The sequence below is a fragment of the Leopardus geoffroyi genome, chromosome A1 (genome assembly GCF_018350155.1).
Source record: "Leopardus geoffroyi isolate Oge1 chromosome A1, O.geoffroyi_Oge1_pat1.0, whole genome shotgun sequence".
Classification (NCBI taxonomy): domain Eukaryota; kingdom Metazoa; phylum Chordata; class Mammalia; order Carnivora; family Felidae; genus Leopardus; species Leopardus geoffroyi.
Window position 1 is genome coordinate 106,816,962 of NC_059326.1, and position 18,756 is coordinate 106,835,717.

An 18,756-nucleotide genomic window follows, 5' to 3' on the forward strand; every position below is an offset into this window, starting at 1 on the left:
TTTTAATCTACCTATTTTTCTGAATTGAATAGAGTGGGGTCTTCTTTTCCTCTTCTGGCCTGACAGTCTCTCTCTTTTCACCAATATCCTTAATGCATTTAAATATAATATAATTATGGGCATAGTGAATTATTTTCTGTGTTTTCTATGCCTTCTTATTCCTTTTTCCCTATTTCTCTGTCTTCTGACTATTTTTTAGCCTTACACTTAATCTCTTTTATTTGCTTATTAGCTACATATAACTCTTGTTTTATATCTTTAGTGGTCACTTTAGGATTTACAAAATGCATTTTTTAACTTCTTACACTCTCTTTTCAAATTATGTTATACCATTTTACATATAAGTTCCTTAAAACAGTGTGCTTCCCTTTACCTGCTTCTCCTCCTTTTTGCTATTATACATTTTATTTGTACATTCCATCTAATCACTTTATTTCTACATATGCTTTAATCACCAAAACAGATGTAATCATTTTTGCCTTAAAGCCAATCATCCTATAAAGAACTGAGTAATGAAAAAGCTTACTTAAGTATTTTTATGCATTTACTGGTGCCAACATTCTTCAGGCCTTCACATAGACACCCATTTCCACCTGGAACCATGTCCTTTCCACTTGAAGAACTTCTGTCCTTTTACATTTTTTTCCTAATGTTTATTTATTTACTTTGAGAGAGAGACAGACAGAGAATCCCAAGCAGGCTCTGCACTGATAGAGCAGAGCCCGATGCAGGGCTTGATCTCATGAACCGTAAGATCATGACCTGAAATCAAGAGTCAGATGCTAAACCGACTGAGCCACCCGGGCACCCCTGTGCTTTTTCATTTCTTGCAGAGCAACTCTGCTGGCAGAAAAATTATCAAATTTTGTTTTTCCGAGAGTGTATTTTTTTTTTCCTTTTGAAGGATATTTTCACTGGATATAGAATTCTATATTTTGTTTGGTTTTCCTTTTTTTTTTTTTATTTTCTTTTTTCACTTTAAAGGTAATGTTTCATTGTCTTCTGGCTTGTATTAGTTCTGATAGTATATCCAGAAAGTTTGTAATCCTTTTTCCTTATATATAATGTGCCTTTTTCCTCTCTGGCCATTTTTAAGATTATTCTTCACATCATTGGATTCCAGCAGTTTGATTATGATATGCCTTGGTATGGCTTTCTTTGTGCTTATCATGCTTGGGTTCCCTTGTACTGAATAGTACAGTAAGTTTATGGTGTTCATCAAATATGGAAAAAATTGGTGCATTATGTCTTCAAATAATTTTCTGCCTACAACCTATTCTCTGTGATGCCAATTATACCACTGTGAGTTTATCACATTTCCTGTGAGTCTCTTTATTTTTTCAGCCTTTTTTTTTCTCTTTGAATTCCAATTAGTTTCTAATCTATCAGCTGCTCTTCAAGTGTACTGTATTATTTTTCAATGTCTAATCTGCTCTTAAGCCCATTTAGTGAATTTATTGTTTCAGAGATTTTGTGTTTCTATTGTGAGAAATTTGATTTGCTTATGTTCTTAAAGTTTCCATTTTTCTCTTTAATATTACAGATTTTTCTTTAAATTCTTGGGCATACTGAACATATATTAGTTGGGTTTTTTTTTTTTTTAAGTCTTGGTCTGCTGGTTTCATCATCTCTCTGATTTCTCGGTCTATTTTATTAACAGATTTTTTTCCCCCTGATTCTGGGTCACATTTTCTGACTCCTTCACATATCTAGTAATTTTTTGGTTGGATGCTGGACACTGTTAATGTGACAGTTCCGAATGGCTGTTGTTTTTTATTGAGTGTTGAGTTTTATTTTGCTGCCCACTCAATTTAATTTCACATCAGCTTAACTTCTTGTAGCTTTTGTAAAGGCTTTGTTAGGGTGGGTCCAGAGTGGCCTTTATTCTGGGACTAGTCCAGCCTTATTTCTAAAGTGCACATTTTCTATGTGCTCCACTGAAGTCTCTGTGTGTTCAGTAAGATCTACCCACTCTGAATGAATAGAACTCGTATGTCTTCCAACCCTACATGAGATCCAGGAGCTGTATAGTTTCCAAGCCCTATGTAGTTGCTTTTTCCCAGCCTTGAGGAATCTCACCACACTTATTTACACCTTGGTATTTAGCCACAGGCTCAAAGGAACACCTCAGCAGATTTTTGGAGCTTGACTCTGTGTAGCTCCCTCTTCTCCAGTACTCCATAAAACAGATTCCAGATGCCTTAGCCAATTTGAACTCCATTCTCTGTGTCGTCATCTCACTGAAGTCGTTTTTATCTGTGATTTTCTTGAGTTCCCCTTCCCTGTGGTTTGGTCTAGTAAAAATCTTCAGGCAGAAAGTCAAACAATTTTAGAGATCTCATTTGTTCTCCTTCTCTTAAGGACCTCAGTTCTCTCTTGACATTGTCCAGTGTCTGAAAACAGTTGTTTCATATATTTTTAGTTTCCTCATTGTTTAAAGTGGGAGAGTTAGTACGCTTCCATTTGTTAAGGTACGGCCAGAAACAGGTTTTCTAAAAACCTATTTTTAAAGCTAATGAATTAAAAATAAAAACATAAAATAAGAAACATCACATACACAGTGTGTTAATTCTTCATATGAGGTTGCTATTAAGCTTATAAATTATGTGGATTTTCAGGTACCTGTGTGTGCCATTTTGAGGGGAATGCAGAATTCCAGAAATATCAGTTGAGTCTAAACATTATACTATAGCCACCCCCGGAAGGTTTTTAAAGGCATTTTTATTAGAGATTTTCAGGAAATGTTTCTTTATAATTATGTCCTGAGTATATGTTGAAATACAGGAACAATATGGAATTATATGGACCACAGTTACCGATCTAGGCCAAAAAGATTTCTTAAAATATTTAATAGATTTTAGAGAAATATAAGGAAATATTTTATCTTTTAGGCAAAATCATTTTTTTTTTAATTTTTTTTTTCAACGTTTATTTATTCTTGGGACAGAGAGAGACAGAGCATGAACGGGGGAGGGGCAGAGAGAGAGGGAGACACAGAATCGGAAACAGGCTCCAGGCTCTGAGCCATCAGCCCAGAGCCCGACGCGGGGCTCGAACTCACGGACCGCGAGATCGCGACCTGGCTGAAGTCGGACGCTCAACCGACTGCACCACCCAGGCGCCCCCAAGGCAAAATCATTTTTTAAATCAGTTTAGCATTATCTGAAGTATATCTATTTGTAGATAGTAATAGCTATTTGCAAAGTGGTAAGAGTTTTCTGTCACCATTATTTCCCTCTCAAATTTAAAATTCAAGGTAAACGTGAATACTTACATATTTTTCATAAAATATTAAGCATATATGTTTTCAGATTTATCTAAAATATACTTTATGGATAGTACATAATAATCTTATTATTTGGTAGAAATTAATATTGATAAGGTAAAATTTCGAAAATCTTGTTGACACATCACTTATAAAGTGGAAATATTAGCACCAGAAAAATCCCTCAGTGGGCCAGAAAAGCCTTAATAGAGAATTAATAATTTATTTCGTTAATTAAAATTTTTAAATGCAAATGCAAATGACTCATAAGCAAATGAAAAATACCTTTAACCCCAATAGCAACTAAACAAGAGATTTTTTTTAAATCTACCTTGTTCATAATTTAACTCCTGGTATTTCTCCTCACACATGTTCTTTTGCTTGTCTTTCCCATCTCATTATTTGTTGTCATAACCCACCTGTTTTCTCATCCTAAAAGCGTTGCATCATACCTCATACTTCCTATCACCCACGAGAGCCAAGTCATCATCACATATTATCAGTTTCACTCCTAAATGCCTCTTGGTATTTTTCTCCAATACCTGAATCCAAGCTACCGTTACTTTCAGTTGGGCTACTGTGTTAATGTTATATACTGTCTTCCCCATCCAAATTTGCTCCATATCGGTCCATTTCTATACAACATTGTTCACAAACTTTTATAGCTTTGTATTTTTTCTTAGGAAAAAAACCCTTAAAACATGAACAAGGCCTATAAGGTCCGGCGATTCCTTACCTCTCCAGCCTCCTCCTGTGATCCCCGTCAGCGCATCTGGTGTCCTGCATACTTGCTCCCTGATTCTCACCAAGCTGTGACCTTTAAGGCCTTCCCATGTGTAGCTCTCTCGGTCCGGAATGTTCTTTCTCTGCTTCTCTTTTCCCCTGGTTAACATCCTCAGGAAATGATATCTTTCAGACAGGTTTTCTTCATTCTTCCCACACGAGTTTCAGCGTATTCCAGTTAGATTAGAAGTTCAATAAAGCCAGATAACATATTTATAATTGTTAAATTGGGGAGGTCCCAGAAGTTTTGAGCATTTCCTACTTTATAGCTGATAGCTGATAACTGTTCAGTCATGATGAAATATTATACAAGAAAAAGGTGCTTCCATGAGGTATTTGAAGCTGGGTACTCTTGATCACTGTTACAGAAGCCTAAATTGATGCAACATTTGTGAAAATCAATTTAAAAATATTTCTCACAGTCTTTAAATGTTTAACATATTTGGGTCTGTAATTCCAAATCTGGGATTCTGTCTGAGGCAAATATTCAGATATACACATTATATGGTACATCTATCTGAGCATTACTTATAATATAAAAAAACTTGGAGATGGTCAAATATTCAATCCATGAAGATTATCTTAAACAATATTTAGGAAGATTTATTGGCTTACCTTATCAAAACATTTTCATAGAACTATGACATAAAAGCCTTCAATTAACCTTCATATAAATGTCTCTTAGAGAATTCAATTATGTGGAAGAGTCTGGAAGTTTCAATTAAAAAAAATCATTTGAAACAAAATAAGGACATGTTCAACTGTCATAATATTTTTGAACCTCTTTATAGCTCTACGAGACACTGGAAAGCAGTCTATTAATAGTGACTGGAAGATTGAACACTCGGGAGCTTTCAACTTAGCGGGCACTACTGTTCATTATGTAAGACGAGGCCTCTGGGAGAAGATCTCCGCCAAAGGTCCTACCACATCACCTCTACACCTCCTGGTATGAGGGGACGAACTGATGACATTGCATAATCAGATTCCTATGGCAAAGGGCTTTCCCAATGTACCTTGTCTAATCTTTTTTCCAAGGTTGAATTGTCAGGTAGACATTCAAAATTATCTAAGAGGTGGGTTTTTAGGTTTTCATTTTAATGTATTCTAAATCACAATGTCAAAGCCAGAAATTACTGGGGGAAGAACAAGATGTTTTAGGGAATTCACGGACTCAAAGTAGAAGCAAATCATCAGGCAAGAAGGAGCCTATTTTTTCTAAGAGGAATTTTACTAACAGCATCTTAATGAATCGCTAACCAGAGTGGATGTCTGTAAATACATCCAAGTGTATGAGTGTGGCCAATCATAGCATTTCAAGCATCGATGAAATGGGCATTTTCTGAATCTATATAAAATGCCTTTGATAAAATGATATCCTCCCTGGGAAAAGATTTGGTAAACATGTCTAACAGTGCTTCCAATCACCCTCTTCTGTTCTCTTATAGGTGAATTGATTCCTATAAAGAATTAGGAAAATTTGAGTGTTTCTTACTACCATGTAGTAAAAGACTCAGTATGAGGCAGGACCGAGTATGCAGTGAAGGGAGCAGAACGCTGGGGCTCTGTGTCCCAGCTGGTGGCCGGTTCACATGCCCCTTTTGACCTTGATCTTTGCAGTCACTGGTAATGGCTCGGTAGCCAAGCACTCACTGCACAGCTGGCACGTTCTCCATCTTAGTGGCAAAGTCTGAAATTCAGACACTTCAACACCTCCTTAAGTCCACACATAAAAACAACTCTAAAACACGATCAACTGACTGTTTATTTGGAGTGTAGTGTGCCACATTACTTAATATCGGCACGCAATTCAAGTTTTGAATTTGTCTTCAATTGGAGACATCTGTGTTGCTGGTCTAGGAGCCAGAGGTTCAAATCACATATCAGCCCGTTTGCTTTTTCTGCTTTAATGTTCCTGCAGATCACCTGGGGTTCTTGTTCAAATGCCCATTCTGATTCGTTTCATCTGGGGTGGGACATGAGCTCTGCGTTTCTGACCAGCTCCCAGATGATGTCACTGCTGCTGGTCCAGTGACCACATTTCAGATAACAGTGTTTCATGGAACTGAAATCGTAGACCTTACCAACAGGAAGGAAGGGAGCCAAGTGAGATGCATGGGGACCTTCTGCTCCAGATCTTAATAGTAATGATCATACATACCACTCACTGAGCCCTGAGTCAGACACTGTTCCAAAGGGCTTTGCATTCATTAAAGCATTTAATCCTTACAGTAACCCTGAGTGATATGTATTATTACTGTTCCATTTCACAGATTAAAAAATACACTTAGTATGAACTAGCTTAAGTAACGGGCACAGCGTCTCACCGTAAGTCATTCAGCTGTGAATAAAAACCAGGTATTAATCAGTCTCTCCTGATACAAAGCTTAGATGTAAGTTCTTCACACCAGACAGCATGGGATCATAAGTATGCATATACTTTCAATCATTATGTTCTTCATCTCCTCACAGTTTCTTTGGATCCTGTTATTTAATTTGAATTGGAAACTCCACTCTGTGCCCTATGCCATCTGGAGAAAGAAAAAAAAAGTGACTTAACCAAACACTGTATGACCAATATCTGGCTCTTTCCATGATTGGGTCACTTATAATAACAACATTATCAACAACAAACCAATTTTTAATGCCTGGGTTGCAGAAAATGCCACCGGGTAACCTGCCTTATATGAATGTAACCTACATTTTTTATGGAACAAGACCGGTGCTCTTTATTAAGTCTCTAATTCAAAATCTTAAAACGGTCTGTGAGATCTCAATGTTGGGCAGAGGAGTTTCCTTGCTGCAGAATCCTTAATCGGCCTGGTAATTACCAAGGTTTTTCCTGGAAGCATGAAACATAATTAAAGTCAGTGAACTATGTCTAAAAGAAGGCATCTATGTGACCTGGATTTATTCAGTAATCCAAGGGAAACTGCACTTCTAAGATATTTTTCTTTAATGACTATTACAGATTGAAAGCCGGTACTGAATTTTGAAAGGCAATACCTTCTGCTGCCATGCTTCAAAATGTGCCCCTCAACTGTAACGCGGTCACACTTTCCTTCTCGCAGAGATACACTGCCAAACTCAGATGGTTTAAGAGCGAGCTAATGATTTTGTAGCCAATGTCTTTATTTTAAATGGCATTAGATATTCACGGACAATCTAAAGTTCTATCAATGAAAAGGTAGTTTTTTAAGGAAAAAGAGACATGTTTTCATTAAATTAAAGAAGTTGGCAAATAGCTGTAATTTATGTTCCTTTTATCCCTTTAAAAACTATGTAATAGTCTGGTTATGTCCATAAACAAGATAAGTCAATCTCTATCTCTCTCTCTCTTAACTCATTTAGCCCCAAGTCACTTATAACTGGCAACATCAAATGCGATATTTAATGCCAAAATCAACACTGTGATGTACTTAGAATGAGTATCCCAGTACGTTATGTGTACATGAATTTAAAAACTATTATTTTTATTATTGATACAACTGATTTATAATTCCAGTATGTTAGTTCCCAGATCCACATATTAAAATATATCTTAGCATTTCTGTTGATATATTGAGCAGAATATTGAGGGAAAAAAAGGAAAGACAATTAACCCTGGGCTCATGTAATTTTTTTTCCCATTGAGTGTTAACTGTAAATTACCTGTCATTACAACTCCCTTGATAGAGGTTTAATATCCAACAAAGTTCTTTAATAATTTAACAAAATATAAATTTTAGATAATGATTTATGCATGATATTGCATTGTATAGATTCTCAGATTCAAAGAAGTAGTATGTTCCATGGAGTTGACATATTTTGTGTAAATGTACTTCTAAAGGAACATATATTCTCATTCATTCTTTCATTTAAAATGAATATACTTCAGGCATTTTTCTTTCATTTATTTTATTTTATTTTTTATTTTTTTAAAGTTTTTATTTTTTTAAGTTTATTTATTTACTTACTTAGAGAGATGGAGGGAGAGGCAGAGAGAGAGAGAGGGAGAGACAGAGAATCCCAAGCAGGATCTACACAGTCAGCATAGAGCCCGATGTGGGGCTCAGTCTCACAAACCATGAGATCATGACCCAAGCTGAGATCAAGAGTCAGATGCTTAACCTACTCAACCACCCAGGCACCCCTCTTTCATTTAAAATAGACATGATTGCCCAAGATGATGTCCTTCTAATCTTGGCACTGGGCACCAGGGAGGAGCAAAACAGACATAGTCTCTGCTTATGTGCTAGTCCAGTGTGGCCCAGTGTGCAGTTATCCTCATGCATTTTTCTTGGTTTGTTGCACTGTTTACATATGTGTACCTAACTGTACCATTATTAAGTTAATATTTATTAAAGAGTTCATTTTAACATAAATTTCTTTTCAAATGAAATGATCTTTGCTGCAAATGGAAAATCAGTAATCTTGCCAAAATTGGAAGCTAACTTTAAGCAACATGGAAAAATATTGTTGTTCTCTGGTTAATTTAGACGTTCTCTATCCCTTCTGGGGTGAAGTGATTCCCAAAGTCTTCTATCCTCTTCCTCTACCAGTGACACAGGGACTTTCTGTCCATCTTTCTGTTTTCTATGAGTGGAAGGTCTACGTTTGACATTAGATTGTGGCTTATCTCTTGAAGTTAGGTAGGGCAGATAGCCCCGTCCCCTCCACTAACTTCATCTTCTACATGTATCATAATTTGGGAAACTGCCTAGTCTATTCATAGATTAAAAAAAAAAATCATCTGGTATCTCTGACCTCATTAAGTGGGCCGTTTTTCATGTTGTCTTTAGCTCAGAGGTAAATGTGTAACACCAGTCTTTTCAGAAGTATGACACTTCGAAGATTTCAGTAATAATGTCACAATTCTGCATGTAAAAAGAGCATGCACACCATGTAATAAGTGTTTTAAGATATCAGTATCCTTGGTATTAGACTTCACATTGTCTGTGCTCTCCTTTAACCCATCTGCCTTGATCACTCTCATATATTATAGGTGCTGCTATTTCAAGACCAAAATTATGGTCTTCACTATGAATATACTATCCCGTCGGACCCTCTTCCAGAGAATCAGAGCTCAAAAGCACCCGAACCCCTTTTCATGTGGACGCACACAGGCTGGGAAGATTGTGATGCCACGTGTGGAGGAGGTGAAGGATTTTCCAATATTTATCTTACCAAAACTGTAGTTGTTTTCTGATTACTCACTGAGAATTAAGACAGCTCTGCAAACCCTTCTCTGAAATTCCAAGCTCCATAAAGGAGTGGAACCTGACAGTTTTTTGTGACACATTTGGCCCCTAAAAGCCGAACTCTTCTGTGGCAAAATTGGACGTGAATTGAAAAAAGGTCATTTACAGTGATTCATTGCATTGCTTTGTGTAAATATTAGTGCATTTGCTTGCAGGGTTGCCCTAGACCCCACACAAGCTGTTCCATCATGCATCATGCTTTTATAGTTACTTTCTGTATTTACTTTTTAATTTTCTAGAATCTTAACAGCTTCAAATTCTGGAGTACCTCTACCCACAAGAATTGTAGACCTGCAATAAATATAAGGGTGCTGTGAAGGAGCAGCCTCCAGCTTGCTTCTTTGCCGTCTGCATATTTAGGGTGACTAGATGGAGCACATGGAGGACATCATTTCATTCCCCCCACTGCTTTCTTCTGATTTTTCAAAAGTATATGTCACTATTTTCTATAAAATATGGATGTATCTCGAAACTTCACTCACAGGTTTTAAATTATTTTTTCATAGTAGAACTTAAGGAGGCAAAAGCCCAAAATTACCTCGGCCTAAAATGTGAGCCTAGCAAATCACTTAATCCTACTAATGAGATCCTTGATTCCCAGAGATTCAACAGATTGTCACTCTCAGAGCCCGTTAGGCCAAGGCAAGATCTCAGGTCATGAGCAGCATAGTATTTCCGTTGTGCTTTGTACCTCATAACACATTTTCTATAGTTCTTTAGTAAGAGCTTCTTTTGAAGGCTAAAAGGAAACATTATATTCAATTATACCAAAATACAGAGAAGTGGAATATCAGTTTTGTTTTCCAGGCAAAGACACTGTTGATATACATGGCCTAAGTGTGCTGCGGCAGGAGCAGGCAAAAGTACAAACCAGGCTAGCATGTGGGGGAGAAGGTTTGGGGGAAAAGGAAAAGGAAAAGGAAAATATACAATACGAAGAAGGATTATAGTTTCAAAATGTGAAGAATACTCTCACTGAAAATTAAGCAAGAGAGAAAAATAAATACGGGTTGGGAGTTGGGAGGGGGTAGGTGCAGAAAATAGTCTGAGAAGGCCTCAGTGAGGAGACCACACTGATTTAAAAATCTGTAGTGACTATGGATGGGCACAAGAGGGTGTCTGGTGGGGTGTCCGGTGGGAATGGGTTCCAGGCAAAGGTTCTGAGGTGGGAGTAGAGCTGGAATGCTCCAGCAATAGCAAGAATGCTAGCATGGTTCTCCTTTACTGAGTGATGTTATGTGCCATTAGAGGATTTGAATAGAGAAGTGGCTTATTCTGGTTTATGTTTTAAAAAGGTTTTTCTATGTCTGAGTTGATACTAGAAGGAATAAAAGAAAAGAGAAGTAGATCAACCAGAAAATTATTGCAATAATCTAAGAAAGAGATGATAATAGTTTGGCCACAGTGGTAGCAGTAGACATAGGAGGAAATGGTCAGGTTCTGTATATTTTTTAAAGTAGAATCAATAGAATCTGTTGAAAGGCTAGATGTGGAGTGTGAGAGAAAGAAAGATGTCAAGGATGACTGTGATGGCTTTGACCAAGCAACTGGCAGGACAAAGTCACCATCAACTTACCTAGGAAAGTCTGTGCAATAGCAGGATTAAGAAAGAGTTTGATTTCCAACAGAAGTGTGAGATCCCTATGGGACATCTAAGTGTGACATCAAGTAAGATATGTAAGTTGGGTGGCCGGGAGAGAAGATCAGACTAGAGATAGAAAATATATGGTAGGTATTCTAAAATGCTGAGGCTCAAGTCACCTAAGGAGTGAGTGAAGAGAGAGAGACGCTACTAAAGGATTGAGTCTTGGGGCCCTCTACTCTTTAGACTTCAGAGAGAGAAGGAAGCAGCAAAGCAGGTTAAAATGAGTAACCACCATCATAGGAGAAGAAGCAGGCAGAAGAGAGTGCTTTCAGCTAAAGTTGCTTTCAGCTCTTCCTGGGGACGAAAGAAGTATTGTAACATGGCGATCTGTCCCATTAAGCAGAATATAGGTCTTCAGTTTCTTTTGGGGGTTGGCACCCTCCTTACTCAAAGCTGTTTCCCAAAGGAACATTAGAAATCAAACGTGGAGCAGGTCAGTGGCTTCTCTCTGGTGCCCCCAGAGGAGAGGGTGCCGGGCTCAGCATGAGACATGAGGGCATACAGGAAGAACCTCTAGGGGAAGTAAGTGAGAAAGTGATTACTCACTGAGAATTAAGACAGCTCTGCAAACCCTTCTCTGAAATTCCAAGCTCCATAAAGGAGTGGAACCTGACAGTTTTTTGTGACACAAAAAAAAAATGTAAGTGAGAAAATGTTATAAGAGGGATAGAATGATCAACCCTATCAAAAACTAACAGGTCAAAAATACTGTAGACTGAAAGTTGACTATTATATTCAAATATATTTATTATATTTTCAGATGTATTTACTTTATTTAAATATATTTATTATTATATTTTCAAATATATTTATTTGATTTAAATATACTTATTATATTTGAAATGTAGAGTCCAATGATGATCCTGGCAAAAATAATTTTAATGAAGTAGTTGAGTCAAAAGATTAAATAGAGTGGATTCAAAAGAAAATAATCATGGTGTGAACTGGAGAAAAGACTCAAAGTAACTCAGGAAATCTTGCTGCAAGAAGAAAACAGAAATGTGGCAATAGCTGGAGGGGACTATGAGTCAAAGAGTTTGTTGTTGTTTTTAATAAGGGAGCCTATATATGATTGTTTGCCAATGTGCATTTTCTAGAATAGGACAAAAAACTAGTGATGCAAAGGAGAGAGCAAAAAAAAATTGCTGTTGTGATATCCTTGAGTAGGCAAGATTGGATAGAGGGAGTAGTTGACTCTACCTAGAAATATGGACAGCACATCCCTCATAACAGGAGAAAGGACAGTATCTGAGCAGCAACAGGTGTCACGAACTTATCCTTAAAGAGCATCTTGCTGAGCATGAAGGTGGAACAGAAGACATTAGAATTTTGAAGAGTGATGTGAAATGGTCACTTAAGGCAATGAGAGAATGAATGAATTGGGTCCGTGTATTTTGATTTTTCAATAGCTTTCATGGTTCACTTGAAGTTAATGGTCATGAATTTAGTTTGACTCCAGTCATCATAATAATATGTTGCCCTCCAGCTGTGTACAGCATTTAGATACACTTGTGAGTAAGTTTGGAAATTGCCAGGTGAGTATAAATAAAATGAGAGAACATGGTCCCAAGGTTGAATGCAAGGAGTTGAAAATGGTTGACCGTGGAATTTAGTTGTATAAGGAACAAGGTAATGGTATGAGGGGATTGAAAGACAGTAGAAAGGTGGTAGGACTGACAGACGACACAGCTCAGTGGGGCTAAAGAACTTTTAGACTTGGGGTACTCGAGGAGAAGGACTGGAAGTACAGGAGATGATGACAGAAAATAGAGGTTAGGTTATGGAGGGGTTATAGTTTTGGTAATAACAAAATGAGGAAAATTGGTGGCTTTTGTAAAGTGAAAGGCAAGATCTCTGGGTAGGGATCCATTCAAATGAATACTGTAAACACAAAAATAGTGCCAGGGGCAGTGTTAGCAAATATCACAATCACCTAGAAGATAAAATCTTAGAGAGAGGGAGTGACCTAGGAGTTGATGCAGCAGCAAGGAAAATGTGTCACAGAGTCTGATCCAAAGGTGTAGGTTTAAAAAGAAGAAAGGGAAGATGGTCTGGTTATAGCAGTGAAGAGCTTGGACAGCCATGCCACCTCTCCATCCAAAGGTGTGGGATCTAAGTAAGAAAATGGCCACCCCGCTGGAAGTACAACAAACAGTACCCTCAGGAGAGAAGGGGAAAAGGTGGCAAGAACATGTAGAGGTACAGAGGATGGGGAAGAGGATTCCTGCCAGAGAGCTCAGAGCCTTTGGGTTCCCAGCCAACTGCTAGTACACCTGGCCCTCTCAGGTAGCCAGAGCAAAGGCAACATGGGGGACAAGAGAAGGAGAAGACACAGGACATACTTTGCTCCTGAGGATATAGAGTAATTACAGGGAAAGGATGTCAAATTTCTCTAGCAATTATAAAAAATGCTACCAGTCATCCTTGCCACAGTGAAGTTTTCATTGACCATGTTTCTCCAGGGACCCCATTATCGCCAAGTGACTTGGGATCCTCTGCCCCCCTGTCTTCTCTTGGTAGTGCTCCCATAAACACGCAAAGTCCTGTTCCTCTGTTCCACCCATTCTTTAGTGATGCCAGGGCCCATTACAAGTAAGGGGTTCTGCTTTATATCGTCTATCCAAATAAAAACCAGAAGCAAAATTAGAAACAAATACATTTGAAATGAAAATCTGTACAATTAGAATTTTCTCTTTAATACAACTCAGATAAAAGGAAGACCCGCCCCCATCCAATGGTGAGCTGCAGGGCAGTAGAGTGATGACAGGGTTGATAGTTCTTGTTAGACCCCTGAAAGGCATTCATTAAAATCTGTTTGTATTTGAAACTCTAAACAGAAAAATGTTTGCCCAGTAAATTTCGTTTTCCTCATTTTTTTTCTTTCTTCTCCAATTGCCATCAAAAAGGAGCTACATTAGAAGTAAACATACAGAATTTGTCAGTCCTCATTTTGAATAAACAAATTTATGGGGGAGGGGTGGTTAAATTTTTTTTTCCCCAAAATCACATTCATTACAATCTAGATTATGTTTTGCCAATTGCCAAACCTTAAGGAATAGAGATTTGCTACGTCTAGATATTCTTAAACATAACTTCTTAATTATCAATATGAGAAAATTTAAATGTGTAGAGATTAAGGGACTTCCCAAGGCCACATGCCCTGTGGGAGTAGAGTTCAAGTTAGAATCCAGGACTCCTAAACTCAAATCTTCTCTCTTCCTCACATCATATTTTCTTCAAGAGCAGCTCAAAAGGCTTAATGTCATTTCTTTTCACAAAATAGGTCAGGTCCCTTAGAGATCATATAAGTTTTGTTTTGATTCAAAGAGATGTTTTATTGAATCTGTTCAATGAGAAATTAGATATGTTTTTGTTTTTATTTTGTAAAATAAGTCCTAATTATACCCAGTCTTTATATGATTTGCTCTTGCACAGACCTTCTCTCTCAAATCTGTTCCACTGTGTTCATTCAACAGTTTTCAATTATCTCTATGTTAATAGGGTACATATTACTTTCAATGCCAAGATATTTCTGGGCTTTTGGTATTATTTTCCTTTGCAGTTCATAAATAAAGTGGATGGACAGGATTTCAGGAATCGTATCTTTTCGAACTTCGTATTGTCCATTTTATAGCCAGAAAGAGCTCTGTAATCTTTCAGCATATTCATGAATTAAAGGAGAGTCAGTTCAAAGCACAGAACATTGGAAACAGATTCATGCAAAATTTATCTTCAACAGCAAAGGCGAATAATAGCACTATTTTACTTCGCAGGACTATATTAAGCAAGAGCAAATAAAATATCACAGAGCTGTATAAAATTTCAATGTTTGACATGTTATTTTTTGGATTCTGTTGTAAGGCGTTAGATTGCCAGCAATAAGGGGGAAAAAGAAATTTTTAAAAGGTCCCTACTATCAGGTAGCTAAATTTTTATTGTAATGATCTTTTATGTCAGCGTCTCAAAACTGTTTTAGACTGAAAACCCAAATTAAAGTTAATTCACCGTGCAATATAGTTTTATTAATACTAGTTATTACAAGATATAAAAAGCCTTTAGAAGGAATATTTTTAAATATCAAATGGATGTTGATGATCTCAAGAAAAATTTTCCAACACAGTAACATGTATGCTTTTTGACATCATCTTTTCAAATTCTTTATCTTTTTTTAATGTTTATTCATTTTTTGAGAGAGAGATGGAGACCTAGTGTGAGTGGGGGAGGGGCAGAGAGAGAGAGAGAGAGAGAGAGAGAGAGAGAGAGAGAGGGAGACACAGGATCTGAAGCAGGCTCCAGGCTCTGAGCTGTCAGCACAGAGCCTGACACGGGGCTCAAACCCACTAACTGAGATTATCACCTGGGCCAAAGTCGTACGCCCAACCGACTGAGCCACCCAGGCGCCCCTCGTCTTTTCCCATTCTAATGATAGTTCTAGAAAAATTTGAAAGGGTGTATCATTTTATATTTTTGCATTGGCCACTAAAATGGGGTCCTTTTATTTTCAAACAGCTTAAAATGTATTTGGGAAATAAATGTTTACTTTGCATTGGTGTTCTAAAACATCTAAAAACTCTTTGAAGGACTGTTTTAAATTTATTTTGGCACCTCAGATGTAAGGTTTACTGGATCAAGTTCTTTTTGACATAAAAGACCTGTTTTAAGTTCTCTTGGAGTTCAGAGGCATTAGAGGTGTATCATTTCTTAATGTCTGAGGAGGTATGTGGAATTAGCATTCCAAATACTGGATATAATAACTGCATTACTCTAGAGTTTATTTTGAGCTAGTGGATGAATTAATGATATAAAACCTAGAATAAAGACTCCAGAATTCCATAATCCCTTTTGAAATAAATAAATAGTTAAACATGCTTTTAGGAAGTCTAAAGAGATACAATTTGAAGGGAACAAAGTAGGTCAAATACCACATTCTTCACATAGTCCAAGCCCTACCAGCTGACAACTCTCATTGTTGGCCTTGTATCATGAGATCCTTCAGACACAGCTTTCCTTGTGCGTGAACAGATTCTGAGGAGGATCCAAGCCTCCGGGTCCAAGTTGAGGAGACGTCTCCGAATAGAATACCCATACCTTTGCACTGGTACAGTTTGTTTCCATTTTTCCATCTTAAAGGCACATTGCATGCACCACAGTAAATGTTATTAGTTGAAGAAAATGCACCAAAATATATTTTTTGTTCTCTGCATTATTTTACTTGAATATTATTTAACACAGTTTTGTATTCCAGTTTCTTTAATAAGAACATTTTATATTAATGTAAACTCTTTATCAACTTGAATTTTGATACCTACGTTATAATTCATTGACTGAAATTGCCATGGGTAACTGTGCCCCACAGTTAGTCATGTGGTTTGCCAATGACTTTTCACCATTTTAGGAAGTAGTCTTGAGATGAACCTCTTAGCACAGAAAGTACTTTGGTCTTGACTTACATGCTTATATAGCACTCATTGATTCCTTTACCAATACTGAATGTGGAGTCAGTATTGCTAAGTGGTCCATTGATGAGTGCTTTCTTCTTTTAGAGAATTCACTGTTCATTTAGTAGGGGCCAGATAATAGTAAAATCACTACACAAAGTGATACGGGAAGATGTAAAAAGCTTTCCAGGGCTATGCCTAGGTGCAAAGGCACTCAGGTTTGTGAGAATGTTTATTTCTGGGGTGTAAAATATGAGGATCAAGGAGTGGGAAGTAATTTGACCATTTTCTACTTTTTATAGAAAGAAGCTAGTGCATGAAAGTCCTTGAGTGTTATGCTAGGACTCAAGTTAAATTTATCTTGGAAGTTATGGGATCCCATTAAACTACTTATGTGCATGGAAATGATAAGTTCAGTTTGGATTATATATTGGGTGTTGAAAACAATACAAAATAAAAATATTTTCATTAAAAAAAAGATGAAATAGTCATTTTAATATTAAGCCCAAGCCCTGAGGGAAACTTTTTACAGAAATGTCAAAAAATGACTAAGAATCAAATGGAATGCACAATTTTGGAAGTTGACCAAGTTAGCAATTGTATGCCTAAAGAAACCCCTGCATTTTACATATTTCTAAGGAGTGCTCAGAGAAGAGCACTTCATCCTTATGAAAATATATTTACTTTTGGGTTACTTGCTTGCTGGCCATTGTGAGTTCAATAGAAAATAAATAGATAATTTGAGAGAAAATGATAAAGCCCAATGACTATATATAATCTCTGTCTTGTAGAGGTCCACAGTTTTATTTAAAAGTTTGGAACAGGGGCGCCTGGGTGGCTTGGTCGGCTAAGTGTCCGACTTCGGTTTAGGTCATGATCTCACTGCTCATGAGTTCGAGGCCCGCGTCGGGCTCTGTGCTGACAGCTCAGAGCCTGGAGCCTGTTTCGGATTCTGTGTCTCCCTCTCTCTCTGATCCTCCCGTGTTCATTCTCTGTCTCTCTCTGTCTCAAAAATAAATAAATGTTAAAAAAAAAAAAGTTTGGAACATCTAATAAGATAGAGAGAATTTCATCTACATATACTGAAGCACTGAACACATTCCCAAGAACGTGTTTCCACATTTATGGTGCCAGTTCTAGAAATGTGATCTATGTGGATAGAATATAGTTTTATTAAAAATATCCAGGGGCGCCTGGGTGGCGCAGTCGGTTAGGCGTCCGACTTCAGCCGGGTCACGATCTCGCGGTCCGTGAGTTCGAGCCCCGCGGCGGGCTCTGGGCTGATGGCTCAGAGCCTGGAGCCTGTTTCCGATTCTGTGTCTCCCTCTCTCTCTGCCCCTCCCCCGTTCATGCTCTGTCTCTCTCTGTCCCCAAAATAAATAAACGTTGAAAAAAAAAATTAAAAAAAAAAATATATCCATTTCATGGGGTTAAATATAGAGCATAGAAAGAAGACCAGCTTGTATCTGAGACTGGAAAAGAAGGCACATGCATCTAGTCTTTGTCAAGTGTCTTCAGAGAACAGAGTCAGTAAATAAAAATTACCTTTCATTTTCAGATTTTGCCCGAATTTGGCAATGAGACCAATTGCTTAATGGTCACATTGTTGTATTCATAATTGTATTCAAAGCATCAAAACTGATTTCCCCAAAACCGATTTAACGGGAATGACCTAGAGGTGAAGTTAATTGCCGTAAAGCAAGTCACACACTGTCAACAGCTTGCAGCTACTCATGGCTCAGGCGGAAAGCCAGTTACTTCATCACTTTGGGTCCGTCCCTAGGTTCCACAGTACGGGATGCATTGTAAATACTGCTATTAGATGCTAGAATGGAAATTTCCTGTGTTGGCTGGAACATAAAAATATATAAAAGAAAAAAGTCAAACAATAACATTTCCATATGGCCTGAAGATCTAGTTGTATTTTCATAGGCATAGTGTGCCTGTAGCTGAGCAATAGATTTCTTCCCCTGATTCTATTGTTTTTGTTCAATGAAATTTTTTAAAAGTAGGGCCAAGTCTATCCTCTCTGCCAAAAAACGTATGATGTGAGCTTCCTTGCTCCAGTGTAGATGGAAATGTCCCAATTCATCATCACATGCCTTTCCACTTTCCTTGAACACCAAGGTGCTCCCTGAAATGAGATAGAAACCTATGTCTCTTTTGACATATCAACACTTGTCCTCAAAACATTTTTTTTCAATAGCTTCATATGTGAGCTCTGGGGTAGTATAACTAAAGTTATGCATTTCCTGAGGAAAGGAAAGAAATGCAGTGTAATTAGCCCTCAGTTATTTACTGCATGACTACATACATGTTCACAAAAGCTTTCTGGATACTGTCTGTTAGTCATTTGTGTGTGTGTGTTGTATTTGGCAGAAAGCC

At 37.5% G+C, this 18,756-nt stretch overlaps 1 protein-coding gene across 3 annotated transcripts in view; it reads left to right on the plus strand.

Moving 5' to 3' along the window:
* The window catches only part of ADAMTS19 (ADAM metallopeptidase with thrombospondin type 1 motif 19), a 241,553-nt gene that overhangs the window by 184,869 nt on the left and 37,928 nt on the right, over positions 1-18,756 (plus strand). For all 3 annotated transcript variants that reach the window (XM_045487730.1, XM_045487737.1, XM_045487746.1), the window contains 2 exons: positions 4,840-4,997; positions 9,033-9,186. In XM_045487730.1, coding sequence (XP_045343686.1) covers positions 4,840-4,997; positions 9,033-9,186 — 312 coding nt within the window. The remainder of the gene's footprint in view (positions 1-4,839; positions 4,998-9,032; positions 9,187-18,756) is intronic.